General features: G+C 35.1%; 1 protein-coding gene across 1 annotated transcript in view; it reads left to right on the forward strand.

Moving 5' to 3' along the window:
• The first annotated feature begins 495 nt into the window (after window positions 1-495).
• The window catches only part of LOC107729859 (protein kinase C-binding protein NELL2-like), a 46186-nt gene continuing 28081 nt past the window's right edge, over window positions 496-18600 (forward strand). The window contains exons 1-13 of the mRNA XM_016540578.1: window positions 496-769; window positions 1891-2019; window positions 8373-8523; window positions 9265-9438; window positions 9539-9635; window positions 9741-9813; window positions 9903-9985; window positions 10686-10814; window positions 11854-11956; window positions 12504-12595; window positions 13534-13636; window positions 14831-14965; window positions 17897-18022. Coding sequence (XP_016396064.1) covers window positions 718-769; window positions 1891-2019; window positions 8373-8523; window positions 9265-9438; window positions 9539-9635; window positions 9741-9813; window positions 9903-9985; window positions 10686-10814; window positions 11854-11956; window positions 12504-12595; window positions 13534-13636; window positions 14831-14965; window positions 17897-18022 — 1447 coding nt within the window. The 5' untranslated portion in view covers window positions 496-717. The remainder of the gene's footprint in view (window positions 770-1890; window positions 2020-8372; window positions 8524-9264; window positions 9439-9538; window positions 9636-9740; window positions 9814-9902; window positions 9986-10685; window positions 10815-11853; window positions 11957-12503; window positions 12596-13533; window positions 13637-14830; window positions 14966-17896; window positions 18023-18600) is intronic.

Below are 18600 nucleotides of genomic sequence, written 5' to 3' on the forward strand. Positions count from 1 at the left end.
ATTATTTTTATTTATTATCATAACACACTGGTTCTTAGCGCACATTCGTTTACTAAAAAGGTGGATAATTTCAGGTGAAATTCGTTATTATTAAAAATGAAAAATTGTAGATCTTTAAAATTTTAAAGATTGTATGGCTTTTTAGCGAAATGTAAACAGTTAAACAATTGTAAGAATAATAATAAAATTCATGAAACAACAAAAATGTAAAACAACCTCTTGTCTCCCATATAGGAAAATTCATTAATGACAGGTTTTTAAGTATTTGAGCTTGTAATAATGTTAAGGTCTTTAATAATAGCTATTATTGGGATATTGTATGTGTACTGTGTGCATCTACAAACTTAAAATGTTATATAAATTTTTATAGGCTAACCATGTGCATGACCAGCAGGTGGCAGGATTTATGAGCTGCAGGTGCATGTGTTCAATCTCTCTCTCTCTCTCTCTCTCTCTCTCTCGCTCTCTCTCTCTGGTCGTAAAGACGCACCTGCATCTCTCCACTGACCGCTCATTCACAAGAGGACATTGCATCTCCAGAAGCTGAATTTTCGCCTCGTGGAGTTTTCATTCTTGCTTTATTTCCCCGTGTTTATTTGCTAAAGTTTTGGCGAAGTGTAATGAGGGTTTGAGGATGCGTTTATTGGAGATGTACTCGCTCAGTATCCAGCAGAACATCAGCATTATGGAATAGGCGTTTCTCTCACCTCCTTCACAATGGGATTATTCAAACTTTATTTTGCGCTTTGCACTCTCGGACTTTTCTGTGGTAAGCTTGGTATTTGTCAGATGTCTTATTGCTAGTGAATCTCGGCAACGGGATGGGTGCTGCTAGTTATGGGATGGTTACATTTTGCTTAGTAGGTGGTCACAATTAATATTGTAGACATATGTACAAATATTTAAGTATTCTATATAAATGTGTTCTAGGTTATTTAAAATTTGTATATTTAACGTATAATAAAAACGAAAAAGAATAAAAATGCAACTGTGAAATACCTGTTAACTGTAAGTTAGCTTCCCATAAATTAAAAAAGTTATGCATGTAATACTGTAAAATACTTTATTTTTTATTTTATGTTATTTTTTTTTATTTTTTTATTTTTGGGGGGTTGAGTATATTATTTATAATTTATTCAAGGCTACATATTTTAATATATATTAAATTATTAAATGTGTATTACATTTAGATTTTCTGTGATTTTTTTGTGTGAGTTTGTGTGAGTAAAACTGAGAATATATTTATTATGCTCAGTGTTGATTAACTTGAATATATATATATATATATACAGGTGCATCTCAATAAATTAGAATGTCGTGGAAAAGTTCATTTATTTCAGTAATTCAACTCAAATTGTGAAACTTGTGTATTAAATAAATTCAGTGCACACAGACTGAAGTAGTTTTAAGTCTTTCTTTCTTTTAATTGTGATGATTTTGGCTCACATTTAACAAAAACCCACCAACTCACTATCTCAACAAATTAGAATACTCCATAAGACCAATAAAAAAAAATTTTTTAGTGAATTGTTGGCCTTCTGGAAAGTATGTTAATTTACTGTACATGTACTCGTTTTGCAAGATTACTGTTTTTTTTTCTGTATTTTTGATCAAATAAATGCAGCCTTGATGAGCATAAGATACTTCTTTAAAAAACATTACAAGTCTTACTGATCCTAAACTTTTGAGCGGTAGTGTATATATATTATGAGGCCTTCTATTTTATCAAATGTATTATTATGTTGGTCATCTGTATATGTAATTATACTATAGCAGATATTTTTATTAAAGTGTTATTTTCTATACACAATATTATCACTTAACAATATCTATTTAATTGCTTTTATTGAATTCTGTTTGTAAGTGATTCCTTATGTTTATGTTCCTTAGTTTCAGGTTTCGGGGTTGATCCAGCATTACATGTGGATATCTTCCAGGAGTTTGATAATGTGAAGTCAAGTGCTGGAGTTTCCCAGGTCCACGGGTTCCACAATGAGAGCAGAGCATATCTGTTTGAAGGTGCGTATAACTGTCATTTAACAAGTCAATCGAACTGGCATGTGATTCTTTGCTTTTGTTTTAGTATCAGAGTGTAACTGACATCACAGCAGCTTTTCAGAAAAAAAAAACGCATTCACAGTGAGCTTCATCAATTTAGAGAAATTGGAATCCATTGTCAACATCTGGTGAGAGGAAACAGCCAAGCAGACAGCTGGTTTAGAACGGCATAATTCCAGATCCCACTTAATCTCTCATGAAAAATGGATCAACCCAACAGTGAAGCATCAATCCCAGGAGTAAACAGGCTCCTGTGTTGAGCAGCAAGTTCTTGCCCATCAAAGAATTGTCATCCCATTCAGGAGATGTGGTTAATGAGGACAGCGAGTAGAGAAGGGAATAACATCTGGCTCCACGGCTCACTCTGAATGCCAGGATGAAGCTGTTTATGGCTCTAGAGTTACAGTATGATAAATTGAACCAGTTACCAAAGAAGTCGGTTTCTAGGGCTTTTAAAATTAAGTTTTTCATGTCATTGACTGCTGCTCTTTCCAGTCTTGTATACTCTTTTATTCTCTTTTCTACTGTACTCTTTCTACAATTATGATGAATAGAAAAGTTACCAACCAAAGTATTCAGCTAAGTTTTGAAATCAGATATGTGAAATAATTTTTTGTTATTGACTGCTGGTCACCTATTCTATTCTATTCTATTCTAATGTCTGTTCTAATTTATTAATACATTTTGTTCTGTTATATTTGTCTACCATATACTATTAATTCTATTTTATTCTATTCATGCTCTAGTGTATTCTATTCTATTTTGTTCTGTTCTATGTGTGATACTGTATTGTATTATTTTATTCTCTATTCTTTGTGTAGTCTGTACCCGCTCTAGTGTATTCTGTTCTATATCTAATCTATTCTACGCCTTGTCTATTCTATATCTGATCTATTCTATTCTATTCTATTCTATTCTTTCTATTCTGTTTTTTCTACATTATTAATCTATTTTGTTCTGTTCTATTTGTTTATTCTCTGCTATTAAATCTTTATTCTATTCTATTTCTGATCTACTGTATTGTTTATTTATTCTCTATTCCTTGCTGTATTCTGTTCTATTCTTGTCTTCTCTTCCATTCTATTTTATTTGGTTCTATTCTATTCTTTGTTTATTCTATTCAATTTCGGATCTAATATATTCTGTTCTATTCTGTTTTATTAAATGTCTGGTCTACTGTGTTCTTTTCTATTTTGTTTTATTCTATTCTTTGTCTGTTCTATTCTACATTATCCTATCTGTATTCTGTCTCCTTTATTCTATTCATATCTACTGTATTTAATTATTTTATGCTCTATGTGTTGTGTAGTTTACTGTATTTGGTTCTGTGTCTGCTCTTCTATTCTATTCTCTTTTTTGCTCTATTCTACTATTTCTGTTTTTTGTTCTGTTCTATTCTATTCCACTCTGTTTATTTGGAGGGTGGTTTTAGCAGACCTTTCTATAGCATCGGTGTCCCTCTGGTGATTTATAGCTGGTTGTTTATCCAGATTGACATCCCGCTTTGAGCAGTTTGGGGTTAAATGTCTTGCTCAAGGGCAAAATGGTGATGAGCATTCTCTGCTTTCTGGCTCAACAACTCTTCAGCACCTTAGGACAAAACCACCAACCTTTTATTTTACTTAAGCGCTATGCTGTCACCACTCCCGTGACCTATGATGATGACAGATTTTTATGCATGCAGTAATGTTCTAGGTTTGCAGTTAGCCAGCATCTGTGTCATCACTTCTGTTCCGCACTGCAGTATGAATGGTTTATGAGACGTTGCTGCTCTGGGGAATGTATTCATACTGTATAGACTGTGCGTGTGCAACTGTACACCCATAAATGTACACACACACATTGCATTAGACAGACTTAGGATGCATCCATATTTGGTAGAAAAAAAGTCTGACATTCTAGGATAAGCAGAAGCATATTGATATGAGTGGAGGCAATAGTCTTGTTCTAATTTGGGAAGGTGGCACCTCAACAGTATTGATTGGCACTCCAGTAAATGCCAGTGGGATTGCGGAATTGGGATCTAACAGACAGGCTTCGAGACAAGGTCATAAATGTGCAGAATGCAGATGAGAGACCTATCAATGTCCGTCAATGACATCCATGCTGTGCTGTTTATGCAGGAGAAGAAAGAAGAAAAGAGGGGAGGAGGAGGAGGAGGCTAAACATATTATAGTGCCACTGTAGCCAGACATTGTGGTATTGAGTGAGTGCAAGTGGGTGGTATGAACAAAATCTTGTATCATGGTATGAGTAATTTTCTATCAGTTATATTTTTATCACAGTACGCTCACAGAAAAAAGTACAGATCTGTCACTGGGGCTATACCCCAAAAGGCACTAATTCGTACTTGTAAAGTACTAAAATTGTACTAATATGTACAATTAACTTGTAAATAAGGTACAAAGATGTACAATTTTACCTTTTGTACCTTAGGGGAACATTTCAAAGAAAGCTTTGCACCTTTTATCTGAGAGTATAGTTATATTTGTTGGAAATTCAACAAAAATAGTTTATATTACTTTAAAAAAAAAAACTCGGAGAATGGATTGAAAGGTATAGACCAAAAATGAAAATTCTGTCAATATTTACTCATCATTATTAACCCATATGACTTTTATGGAATGCAAAACATGAATTTTGAAATATCCTGTACACTGTTTTCAATATGATGAAAGCGAATGAGGACTGAGGCTGTCAAGCTCCAAAATGTCAAATTAAGCACAAAAAAGCATCATAAAATTGGTCCATATATCTTGTAGAAGTCAGTTGATAGCAAAGATAGAAAAATGACAATGACTGAGTAGATTCTTTTCAATGAATCTGTTGATTCAGTTCACAAATCCTGAATGATTCATTCATGAATTAAACTAATGAGCTGACTGAATCAGTTACAGTTACTGTAAGTCTGAGTGTGGCTGTGTTTCATTGAATAACTTGTCCTGACTGAATGAATTAATGAGTCAATGGATGGAGCAGTGCGGAAGCAAACAATAAAAGAAAGAAGTTTGGCACAATTGTACCTCTTCTGTCAGACCTGGTGCTGACTGGATCTTTTAAGTGCCAGGATCAGATTCCTGCTCATTCATCAGCTATTTGAGCATGCAGCAGCCAAGAGGGACATCAGCTAAGTGCACTGATGCGGTCTGGACCAGACAAATACTCTACTTGTATCACTCATCCTGCATTCCCCAGCTGAGATTCCATGTCTCGACTTTGTGTCTGCAGCAGTACGATGGCATATTTTGCAGAGACTTAAATGGATACTTCACCCAAAAATGAAAATTCTGACTTCATTTACTCACCCACATGTTATTTCAAACCTAACTTTCTTTCTTATGTAGAACACAAATTGAGATGCTTAGCAAATTAAAATGACACAAGTGTGAGTAAATGAATTTTCATTTTTGTGCAAACTGTTCCTTTAATACATGCATCTGTGGCATTTCTACAAACCAAACCACTGCTTTGAGGCACAGAATAATGGACCTCTATCTTCTGATTAATGCGATGCTAACTTGAAGAGAGACACTTGTTCGTTTTGTCATTATAATAGGCCTTGAATAATTCATCAGTTGTAAATTAGTTTTTTTTTACATTGACTTTAAATTTTCATTAAGGTACATTGGACACACTTTTAAGTGCTTGCATCATAAGTAGCCTGACTTGTGATCAATTTAAGTGCTTTTTACATGTAATTGCTCATATTATTGGTGGCACGGATACTCAGCATCATTAGGAAAACTCACCAGCAATCTTCTTAAAGGTTTTTAATTTCAATTCTGCCAGAAAAGTGTCACCCGAGTTACATAATTTGCATCACAGTGTGTTTCTTGCTCCCAGGAGCCCAGTTCTCATTTATCATTATTGAAGTTATTGGTTCTCTTGAGGCGTTGCAGGGCTGTGGTTTTTGATAACTTGGAGTGATTGATTACAGATTCAGATTACTTTCTTGCTCAGTGGTGATTGTGTCCTCATGGCCTAGAAAGTAGGAACACTAATGTTCCTTAAATGAGATGAATAAACTAGCATTTTTAATGTTTTTTTAAAAACTAACTGATATATAAATAATTATATTTGTGTTATTAAATGTATTTGATATGTATTTATTAAATGTTTTAATTTAGTATTTATATTTATATTTAAATATTTAGCTTACTAATTTATTCATTTATTTGTTTACTAAAATTAAATATTTTGCTGACTCTGTACAAATCTGTACAGATTTGTAACTATTTATTTATTTATTTATTTATATTTATTTATGATATTTAGCTCCTTTATATTTAACGTTTGTTTTCTGTAGAGTTTTTTATATTTAATATAATTTTATATTATTTAATATAAAGTAATATTGCTAACTGTCTGCATAGATTTGTAACATTTATTTGTTTACTTAAATGTAATGTTTTGATGACTATCTGTACAGAATTGTAACCATTTATTTATTTATATTTATATTTAATTATTTATATTTATATTATTTATATTTATTTATGTATATTTCAATATTTAGCTCACTTTTTTCTGTACAAATTTATTTGTTTATATTTAATATTTTGCTAACTCTCTGCACATATTTATTGATTTATTTATTTATTTATAGCTAACTTTATCTGTACAGATTTGTAACTATTTATTTTTATTTTTTATTTTTAAATGTATTGATTTAAAGAGTCATTACTGGTAATCAGCATAATTTCCTTGTGGAAAGCCATCAACAATTCCCAGCTGCTCTCTGACCTTTAAATGCTGCAATCGAACGACTAGCCTTTGATTTACAGCACATTAATACAACCCTCAATGATTAGCGGATAGAAGAATAGTGCATCTGAGACGAAGTGTCTATCCAATGGGAATCAATTCGGAGAGGTGTCCAAAAAAAGGTGTTTTCCTAGCACTTCCCCAGAGGACTTTAATGCTGATACTTGTGAACTGTCCTGGAATCCATTAGATCAGCTGTGGTGTCCTCTGCGGATTGTCGAGGTTACCAGGTTAGCTTCAGCTCACTGTCGTACAGTGTATTTGATTAATGAAGGTGCTGAAACTCCGCCTCATTCCTGGTGTACAATAGGCTCACGGCTGTGGCTTACAGCTCCCCTGAGCATTACTTGGCAAAAGCTACAGAACATTAGTGTTCCCCGGTTGGCCTTTTTGTGTGTGCGAGTGTGTGTGTTGCATGTTTTTTTACCCTGTGAGAGGACCAGACCCAGATATTTCTTATGTTTTGACAGGACTGATTTAAACATTCATCCCTGAGGAGACAGTCAACTTCCTGTGTCCTCCTCATCCAACTCATCAGCTCTCCCAGTGTGTTTTCTCCTTCCTTCTGTCTCCTTTTTTTAATTTCTGTTCTATTGCCACTCACATCAGTGTCAGAACATGACCTGCATGTCAGTCTACCATCCTCATTTCCTTAAAATTGTCCTTTGTATGCTCCAAGGATATCTTTATTACGTTGAGAAAGTTATGTGTTAGAATTCCCATTCATCTCAATGGTTGTTGCTCAGCGACTGCCATCTTTGCTCATGGGCCCTTGGTTCTGGAACTGGTAATATACCGTGTATATATATATATATATATATATATATATAATTCTGATGAATGATTGAGTATTTGAAATTAAATGAGAATTTAACATTAAATGTCAGTGAAGTCAGCAAAGAGTTAAGAATATTTGAAAATGGCTGTATATATTTTTTTTTCCATTGTTCTAAACCCTAGCAACTATCCTGGTCTGTGATGTCACAAGGCAGCAATTCAATAAAATATCTGTAATTTATATGTTGTTTTGGCACAAAATTACATTAATGGCAAAAAATGCTTTTTGAGTGCAGATGGTATAGTTTTTTACCTGCTGGCACTAACCGACTAGCCAAACTTTGACCCCTTGGTATTTATCATGCTCATTTATTCTGCTTAGTTCAGTATTCACACTGAGTGGATATTTAAACATAAATATCACCAGATGGTCCCGTTGGCTCAAAACGGCCATCATAGTTCCATAGCTACATCATGGTCAGGAAACTAAAGACTGTTTCTGCCTCTAAGCCACTTTGCTTGGTACCAGTAGCCTAAATGTTTAACAAATTCAATTACAAGCTGATGATTGTGTTGAATACATAGCTTGGCCACACAGTGTTGGATGGATCATATACATCTGTGTGACCTGTTCTGGGATCTATAATATATAAAGCATGTAATATGTTCTTTAATATATAAAGCATGTAAGATCATATATTCAGTTGATCAAAGTTGAATGGACAAATGCCTCAGAATTTCTCCTTCACTGATTTTGTCACTCTCTCCATCAGGCACATCAAGGAATGCAAGAGCTTCCCTCAAGATAGCAGAGAGAATTCTTCAGAAGCTGAGAGGAAGAACTGAGTTCACTCTTCTACTGACCATCAAACAGGAGAAATTCAGCTCCGGAGTGCTGCTGTCCATCCACTATGGAGATCAGAGGTATCTTGTCCATCCCTCCATCCATCCGTCTGTCTATCTGTGTTTCTTTTTGTCTGTCTGTCCATTCCATCTCTCTCTCCATCCATCCATCCATCCATCCATCCATCCATCCATCTATCTATCCATCCATCCATCCATCCATCCATCCATCCATCCATCTCCTTCCTTCCTTCCTTCCTCCTTCCATCCTTCCATCCATCCATCCATCCATCCATCCATCCACCCATCCATCCACCCCTCAGCTTGTCTATCTATTTGACTGTCTGTGTTTTCATTCTTCCGGTAGGCTTTTGCTCCTGTAAAACCTTCTTTCTATTTTTTTTTCTGTTTTAATTTACTGTTCCTCAGAGGAACACATAATCTGTTCTCCTGATGGAATGTCTGTAACACTTCTGATTGGGGTGTCCACTGACATTTCTTAAACACACACAGTATTGATTTTACCACCTCTTTAAGGTCAGCACTCAGAGTCCAGGCCAGGAGATTCACGGATCACTGCTCCTCTTCACATTCATTCAAAACTCCTACATTCCCTTGAGCAGCATTATTCCCTGCTGCTTTGCCACATTCCAGAATTTAATAACGACTGCTTGGCAGCTTAACCTGCTGAAGTCTTGTGCATGGGAACATTAAGGCTAACAGTAAACATTTTGGCAGCTGTTATTTCCTGGAGTTCTTAGATTTCAAGCTTGATAATGACTTTTCACAAAGTTAAATCTGTTTTCTTGGCTTTTTCCTCAGGTTTCTGGAGGTAGAGAGCAGCGGTCTGCGTAATGAGATCCGTCTCTTCTTCCAAACCTCAGACCACCGGCAGCAGAGAGAGGTCTTCCCCTATAGTCTAGCAGATGGACACTGGCACAAAGTCTCCTTGGCATTCAGCGCCACCCAAGTGGTGCTCCATATTGACTGCAACAGGTGAATGGCTTGAGAACTACCAAAGATAGATTTGAATGCCTCGTAGTAGTCCGTATCAATGTCCACTCATGTGTTGCTTTTTATTTGTGCTTGCTTTCAGAATTTACGAAAGGATTGTGGAGATGCCATCTATGGACTTTCCCAGAGGAACAAACATCTGGCTTGGTCAAAGAAATGACGCCCATGGGTTTTTCAGGGTACAACATAATCTTGTAAATTTAAAATAGACCATAAAATATGTAAAACTGTACATTTGTCTTGTCTACATCTCTGACTTTCTTTCTACCATGTCTTTCTCTCAGGGAGTGATGCAAAATGTTCAGTTGGTAGTCGTACCCCATGGATACATCGTCCAATGTCCAGATCTCAACCGTAGTAAGTGCATACTCAGAAAAAAATAACTATGCACTTTGTTTACTTGCTGGTCTGGAAGTGCTATTAATGCATGTCCACCACTTTTGCAGCTTGTCCCACTTGTAATGATTTCCATGGGCTGGTTCAGAAGATCATGGAACTTCAAGATATTTTGGCTAAAACATCAAACAAGGTAAGTTTTTATTATTCTGTGCTAATGCAAAACAGTTGTTCATTTTTGTCACGGTTTCATTCATTTCATTCTGTGCAATGAATTTAAATTAGTAATTTTTGTTGAAGGTTATTTAATCAGTTTTCATTGGGGCTACATGAATAATAAATAAATAATTTGAGCAGCGAAATTCCAGTTTCCAGCATGCATTGCATGGAACTTGATGAGAAGTGTACATGTTGAAATTAAGTGTTATTTTTGAGTTTTTGAGCAAAATGACAAAAAAGAGTGAAAATGACTTTAAATGAGGGCTACAATTTCAATGCTATTTCAGTACTAGTACTACTAATACTATTTCTACTCGAAAATTTTACATCTAATTCAGTGTTACTTGTGGTTTCATTGTAATTAATTCTAAAATTTACTAGGTATTCGGTTAGTTTATTCTGTCTCATTTTATTGGTGCTTACTTGATTCTCTTTCCACTATGCAAGGTTTAGTGTTGGTTTGGATGTCACTAGTTTTATGTGCTATAGTCTGTTTATTGTCCTTTATAGTGAACACCACAAATGCTGCCTTCATAAATCTCATAAATCTCTTATTTCCCTCTCCTTCTAACATTTTTTTTTTGCTTGCTCGTCATTTTTTATATCGCCTCCCTCTATTGATTCATCATTCAGTCTCACCCTCTCTTCTTTCTCATGTCTTCATTGTGCTGTAGTTGGCACTTGCCGAAGAGAAGATGAAGTACTTGGATAGCTGTTACTGTGAGAGGACATGCACCCTAAATGGAGAGATATACAGGGACGATGATGCTTGGATAGATGGATGCAGAAACTGCACATGCTCAGTAAGTTCATGTATTGCCTGGACGGGGTGAATTGGAATTTAAAAAAGAGATGGCTCTCCAAACTACAAACTCAAGAACCATTCACAATGAAAGCAATTTTTAGCGGCAAAGCAACTGGAAGTCATTCCTTTCAGTAAAAGCTGAGATGACATGAGTGACAGTACAAATTATGCAAATGAGCAGTGATGTGATGTGACTACTACTGCTGCTACTACTGTGGGAGCTTGTTTCCACAATGTCCTACAAAGCCTCTAAGAGGACATGAGGATGTAAAAAAATATGAGATAAGAGGAAAAAATATATTTCAATGCCTTTGCCTTCTCTCACAAAACTATTACATTACCCTAAGTAACTTTGCATTCTCTTGGAAAACATTTGCATTCTCCTGCAAAATGATTATGTTCCCCCAAAAACTTTGCATTCTCTCACAAAACAATTGCAATTGTTTAAAAACATTTTTTTTTACCATCACCAATTCCTTCCCATCAGCAGCTCCAAGATATCCAAACTCATTATACATTCACTGAAGATAAGATGTTAAGATTTGCTTTCATGTATGAGAATCATGAGGTTTCAGTTTATAATTTAATGTTTTAATTTTTTATTATAATATGCATTGATATTAATATCTATATTAATTAATATTTATATTTATTTACAGTAATATGTTTATCAATGTTTATTTTAATTAATTAATTTATTTATTTATTATATCATTGCCATTTTTTGTAAATATTTTTACTGGAAAACTAGACAAAAAATACTAAATATTTATCAATAAACCGTACAGAAAGTTGGCAAGTTAAGCTGTTTTGTCACCGTCAGTGTAGGAACGCACACCCTCAAGATTAGTTGCTTCACACCTTAATATTTGTTGAGCTTTGTTTTAGTTGTGAAGATTTTGAAGACATAACATTCTGATTTTCCATCAGCATTCATGACAGTCACTGTCTGATTCTGTCAGTTTATGTTGCAGAATCGTGTGATTGTGAAGCTCTTTTATTGATGATGATGGTGTGTGTGTGTTTTCCACCTTCAGAATGGTACAGTGGAGTGTGAGAGTATTTTCTGCCCACCACCTCAGTGTTCCCCTGATACAGCTCCAATCTACATGCCTGGAGCTTGCTGTAAAGAATGCCAGCGTGAGTATACACACAAACACACACACACACACGCAGGCACAAAATTGAGGCTATGCATCTATAAAGGTGCATATTTTTTTTACAACTTTTCTTCTCTCCCTTTGTTTCATGTTTGCTCCTTTTTATCTCCATCATCTCTCTTTGCTATCTTTCTTTCCACCAAAATCTTTTATATAATCATGCCGCGGTCTTGATGACAAACTGACCACATCCCAGTGTTGCTAGGATACCGCTGCCACAAATGCGAATGTCAACACACACACAACGCAGTCACACGCTTTCTCTGGTATCATTAATAATTCAAGGCCAGTGTGCAGCATGTTGTGTTTGAGTGAGCAGAGCTAATATGCAGAAGCTAATAGCAGTTTGACTGATGACCAGGGCTTTATTTAACATTGCTCTCTGGTAGGCTTAATCTAACATGCTTGTCCGATCGATGGTTACTGGTTCACATTCTAAAGCGCCTTGTTTTGGCTCTGTCCTCTTAATTTCTTGTCTGGATCTCATTTTTGCTTTTTTTTTTCTCTTTATATCTTTTCGGCTTTAGCCGTGTGTCTGTTCAGAGGAAGAGTGTACGTGGAAGGTGATCGTAAGAGCGTACATGACTCTGAGGGAAACTGTCTGCTGTTTGAATGCAGGGTAAGTATTAGTGGAACTGCAGGCCAGTGGTCTGAACATTTTCAACAGACCCAGACAAAATCTGACTTTGTTCACATTTTTTTTGCACTTATTTTTGGAGGAAAACGTCCACATTCTGTTGGCTGGATATTCTAATTGGATTCCCATGAATGATAGGAATTCAGATTCTGCAGAAATCTGAATTCTGCTGGCGAAGATTGTGACTTGTTCTGGTTATGACTTGCAATCCCAAGCAGTGTTTGAACCAGAATTTGAATTCTTCCTCGGCCTGGTTATGAATTTGAATTTCAGGCAGAATATGAATTCTCTCTCTGCCTAGTTATGAATCTGAATTCCAAAGCGGTTGAATTCCAATTATGTCTGTGCCTGGTTGTGAATTTGAATTTCAGGCAGCATTTGAATTTGAATTCTGTCTGTGCCTGGTTGTAAATTTGAATTTCAGGCAACATTTGAATTTGAATTCTATCTGTGCCTGGTTATGAATTAGAATTTCAGGCAGAATATGAATTCTGTCTCGGCCTGGTTATGAATTCAGTCAGAATTCCAGGCAAAATTTGAATTAAAATTTTGTATGGGCCTGGTTATAAATTGGATTTCAGGCAGAATTTGAATTCTGACTGAGCTTGTCTATAAATTTGAATTCCAAGCAGCATTTGATTTTGAAAATCCATTTTGAGCTTCTAACAGTGTTCTGGAACATGATAGCTGGTTTCTAGCTCATCCAAGCTGATCATTAACTGGTTTGTCCAAATGTTCCAAAAACCATCTAGACCATCATGGAAGTTGGTTTGTTGCTTGAACCAGCTTAGACCAGCTTAAAAACAGCTACCATGTTTCAAAACTAGCATCTAGCATCATAAGTTGGATTTTCCCAGCAGTGTTGGTGTTTTATTTGCAGGATAAATTGAATAAAAACTTGTGTGTTTGTGTATTTGCAGGATCGAAGTATGCATAGGGTTGAGATCACTTCTTGTCCAGAGCTAAACTGCCCGGAATCAGAGCAGATCACACTCACAGACCGCTGCTGCAAAGTGTGCAGAGGTGCGACACACTCACACACGCAGAAACAACACACACCCTCTACACTCCACTGATTGGAGTCAAATTAAGGGCAGCCACCTTTGACCACTGTGCACACAAACTAGATTTGTGCCCAACACCAAGCCATGACACCACTCATCTATTTTTGCAGCCTTCACACATATAACTGCACACACATAACGCCCAGTTTAACAGTTATACTGTAAAGGGCAGCATATGCTCAACTTTTAAACACCTTTCATAGTTCACAGATTGAGCACGTAGGTTTGCTCAGAAACGCGATTTGAATGGGATTTCAAATCACATATGAATGTATCTTGAAACGGGTTTGTAAAATTTGGATTTCATGTGATTTTTTGCTGTTCACACATGCTAAATATGATCGGATTCCAATTGGATATGCTCAAAAATCGGATTTGGACTGACAGTCTGAACAAGGCTTAACACTTCTGAACTGATTTGTGAAATTGTTTTGTTAGGGTTGCTTTTTGTGTCTAATTTTAATTGTGTTTAATTGTGTAATTTATATGAATATATAAGTGAAAATGTACATCTTGGTTCTTTGAGAACATTTTATTAACCTTTTTTTTTACCTTCACCAGCCCATTTATTCTCTCTATTAATTTGAGATCATATAAGCAAAATATCCTACTCTTAACAAGGATTTTTTTTTATCAAAGAAGATATCTTTATCTAATAAGATATCTAAATCACTGAAACAAGATCAGTTTATTGTTTTAAGTATAAACAAGTTAAAAACAAGTCCAGTAGGACAAAATACATTTATATTCAATATATAATTTCTGAAAACAAACTTTAATATCGTATGCAAATTTGCTTCTCAAGTAAACTGATCTTGTTTAATGGAGTCAAAAAAAGACCAATTAAAAGCTCATTAAGAAGTCATTTATTAACAATTATAAAATAATTAGTAAAATGCTATTTAAAATTATTTTAGATGGCGTATCGCCTGTCACACCGCAGGATATGCAATGTCCCAAAAGTGTTTCACATCGACTAGCCCAGGCGTAGGTGAACAAGAAATCCTCCCAGTTGAATGTAAAGTGTCTTTTAACTATTAGTACAAACTGGAAATTTGTCCACATATGGAAAATTGCGTAAATATAATGCATAAATTATAAATGTCAGATTATGCATTGCAAAGCACTTCTATTCTGTCTATCTCACTTCCAGGGCATGATTTCTGTGCTGAAGGTCACAGCCACAATTGTATGGAGAATTCGGACTGCATTAACCTAGAAGCAGGAGCTTTCTGCAGCTGTAAAGAAGGATACCATGCACTCAGGGACGACAGCGCCTACTGCCAAGGTATACAAACTTCCATAGACAAACATGCCAATAATTGATGTATGTTTCTAAACACTATACAAACAAATGAAACTCTAAATCCATCAAACCCTCCATAGCACCTGTTATTTGACCCCCACAGATTTGCTTGCTAGAAATTTTTGTTTTGTATAAGCAAATAACAAGGCTTTCACAAATCACTAAATTGCCTGCAATCACAGATGGAGGAGTTGCCGACGAAAGCTGTTGACTGGTGGTTACTTAGTGTCTAGCTGAATTATCCTTACAGCTGTAATTAATGCATTGTAAACCGTAGAGTTCATGCTGTGCGAGTGTGTGTACAGATGTGAAGGAGGGTTCCTGTGGCTCGCTGGCTTTTAATAGGCTGTACCAAAAAGATATCTCTTTTCGCACATAAGTTCAATGACTATTTATAGTTTTACCTTAGTGTTGCCTGTAAACGTGCCTCTGTGTAACAAGAGGTTCTCTTTTGGTTAAAAGATTTTTAAGTCCTGTTAAAGGAATGATTCACCCGAAAATAATAAATTTCTGACAATTTACTCACCCTCAGGCCATCCAAGATGTAAATGAGTTTGTTTCTTCATTAGAACAGATTTGGAGAAATGTAGCATTACATCATTTTCTTACCAATGGATCCATTGCAGTGAATGGGTGCCGTCAGAATGAGAGTCCAAACAGCTGATAAAAACACAATAATCCACAAGTAATCCACACGACTCCAGTCCATCAATTAATGTCTTGTGAAGCAAAAAGCTGCATGTTTGTTATAAACAGTTTTGACTTCCCTCTAAGATTTCAAGGCAGTTATCTGAAAGCATCTTAATTGAAAACCTTAAACTGTGAACGATCAATTGTGATGACTGGACTTTAAAGTGATGTGGAGGCGAACAGCTTGCTTTGTCTTAATATGACTCTCACCTTTGTCACTGTGAGTCACTGTAGGATGCTTCCAGCATAGACAATCAATTTTGGGGGAAGTCACATTAGAAAAATTTTTGGTCAACAGAAATGCACAGAAAGCTTCGGCAAGTGTCTGAAAGAATTTACACAACACAGTTGTTACAGTAATGTGGCTCCAAGCCTCAGTTTGACTTGATAAAATCTGAGACACATCTGTGAGGACCTGCTGGGTGATAATAGCACTCTTTATCAAGCACCGTTGGACTCTTTTAGCATTTGGAAATATGTTGATTTTCCCTGTTTTGATACCAGGTCAGGAAAGATCCACAGAAACAGGGAAAAATCTCTATATGTGTTTATGCTTTTTTGCTGCAATTAATCAGTGACTTTTAGCTTACTTATTTTTGTCTCACACATAAAATTACATAACTGACAATGGCCTCTATATGAAAGACTTTGTCTTGTTAGCTTGTGAAAAATTCTGTATGTTTGCATGGACTGTTGCAGTCGGTAGTTTGTAGCAGCCTCAGGCTTATGAATAATACCAGTGCCATGTCGGCTCTGAAATAAACTTTAAATTATTAATTTGGGATTCATATCTTCTAGAGCAAAAGTGGCTGAAAAAGGCAGTACATTTTCAATTACAGAATAGATGAGTGAGTTTATTCTCCTCATTTTAAGCACTGAATGCTCCTCAGAAGACACATTGAGACAGATAAGACTTTGAAGATATTCTCTCCACTATTCACTTTTAAACCAAACACACTGCTCTGATGGATTGATGTTATGTTTACACCATCTTAAAAAGAAAAATTGACTTTAACAGTCCATTGCTAAAGCTACTGGTGGGCAAAGGCTATTATTAGAATTATTATTTCTCAAAAAGTGGTTGTTATGCCTCTGCATTAATAAGACTTGTTTTCAGAGAATATATCTTGATTTTTTTTTATTTTATTGTGTTTTATTTTATTTTATTTCATTATTTGATTTGATTAGATTTTTCATTTTGCCTGCAACCCAAAATGGACCCTAGATGGGACAAGTTGGTTGGTTGCTTGGATGGATGGATGGATTTTTATTTTAAGAATAAATCTCACAAAAATCAGCTTTATGCTTACATTTGCTATTGGGGTAAAAAAGATAAACTTAAAGATTAAAAAAGATCAACTTAAACATTTTCTGAAAACAAGTTGTAATCTGAAACAATTTTTTAAATTTATTTTATTTATCAAATATATCTTTTAAGGATATTAAAAGGATATTTTCTATTAGAAAAGACACAATATGCTGATTAAGAGCACGAGTTTGTGCTGTGTAGATTTAAACAGAGAAAAAAATTGTGAGGAAGATTATATAAAGTGTTCTCGAGGAGGAGAGAGTGGGTGGACTGAAAGACAAGTGTGTATCTATGAAAAGTGTAAGAGAAAAAGCTGGAGGCTGAGAAAGTGAAAGGGACAGAAAGTGAAAGGTCTAGAAGTGCTCTGTGTTTTGTTAATGCACTTTAAGGACTGAATTGAGTCACACATACAGTAGGCCTACTGTACATTATTTTCAAAAGATATTCAAACCACTTTCTCTTTATTATAGGTGTATTTGTATTCTTTCTATCATCAAGGCTGCTAAAGTTTCAGGTAGATGTACAAGAAGTTTAAAGCAGTAGTTTATTTACTTTTTTCATGGAAGACAGGGAGTCATATGAGATCTGAGGCGACAAACGTATAATGGCACAATTGAATTATTTGTGCTTCCCCTTAAATATTCATCAAAACATTCAAACATGGTGTTGGTGTTCCTGCTTCTTTACAGTCTTAGCAGTTTCCTGCAGCAGTGTGAACAGTAATGTTCTTTGTACAACAGAACGCTTATGATGTAATGACTGGATCTTTCAGCAGCCTTGACAAATGCTGCTAATTGATTGCAGCTGCAGTGTGAATGGTGTTTTTTGGCACTGCTTCTTCCCAAATGTTTTGAAAACCGTGTTGTGTTCGGGTCATAGTACAGAGTGTGTCTTGTGTTCTGCTATGGTTGCAGATATCGATGAGTGTGCGGAGGGGAAACACTACTGCAGGGAGAACACAATGTGTATGAACACACCCGGCTCCTTTATGTGTGTCTGCAACACCGGCTATGTCCGGATTGATGATTACTCCTGCACAGGTGAGTACAGAAATCATTAAAATGTGCTTTTTTTCACCATGGACTTATTAACTTGAATCTCTTAGATGAGATCCATGGCTTAATGTGTCTGGAGTGTTAATAATTAGGTCATGGCTCCAGGCCATTAAAATATGTTTAAAGTCCCCATAAATTCATCTAATATGCTACATTTGGCACTCATTCACTAATTTTTTTATTAACTCATTAAAAAAATGAGCATTTGTTAATGAGTAGATAGAATTGTAAAATCATAGAATATAAATAAATTAAATTATTTTAATAATGTTATATGTTAATTAATATTTTATTATATGGATGCAGCTACTATATTTAACATTTTAATATAATAAATATTTTAATATAAAATTTTGGAATAATTATTATTTTTTACTGTTTTTGAAAGTAGTCTCTTAAGTACATCAAGGCTGTATTTATTTGATGAAAAATTCAGTGTAGTGTAATTTTAGCTGTTTTTATCATTTGTTTTATTATTTTAATATGAGTAAAAACAGAAATTCATTTAATTGAATTATTAATATTTAATATTAATATAATAAATAAAATGCTTTATATATATA

This window comes from Sinocyclocheilus rhinocerous, unplaced genomic scaffold (genome assembly GCF_001515625.1).
Source record: "Sinocyclocheilus rhinocerous isolate Xijiao unplaced genomic scaffold, SAMN03320098_v1.1 scaffold848, whole genome shotgun sequence".
Taxonomy (NCBI): Eukaryota; Metazoa; Chordata; class Actinopteri; order Cypriniformes; family Cyprinidae; genus Sinocyclocheilus; species Sinocyclocheilus rhinocerous.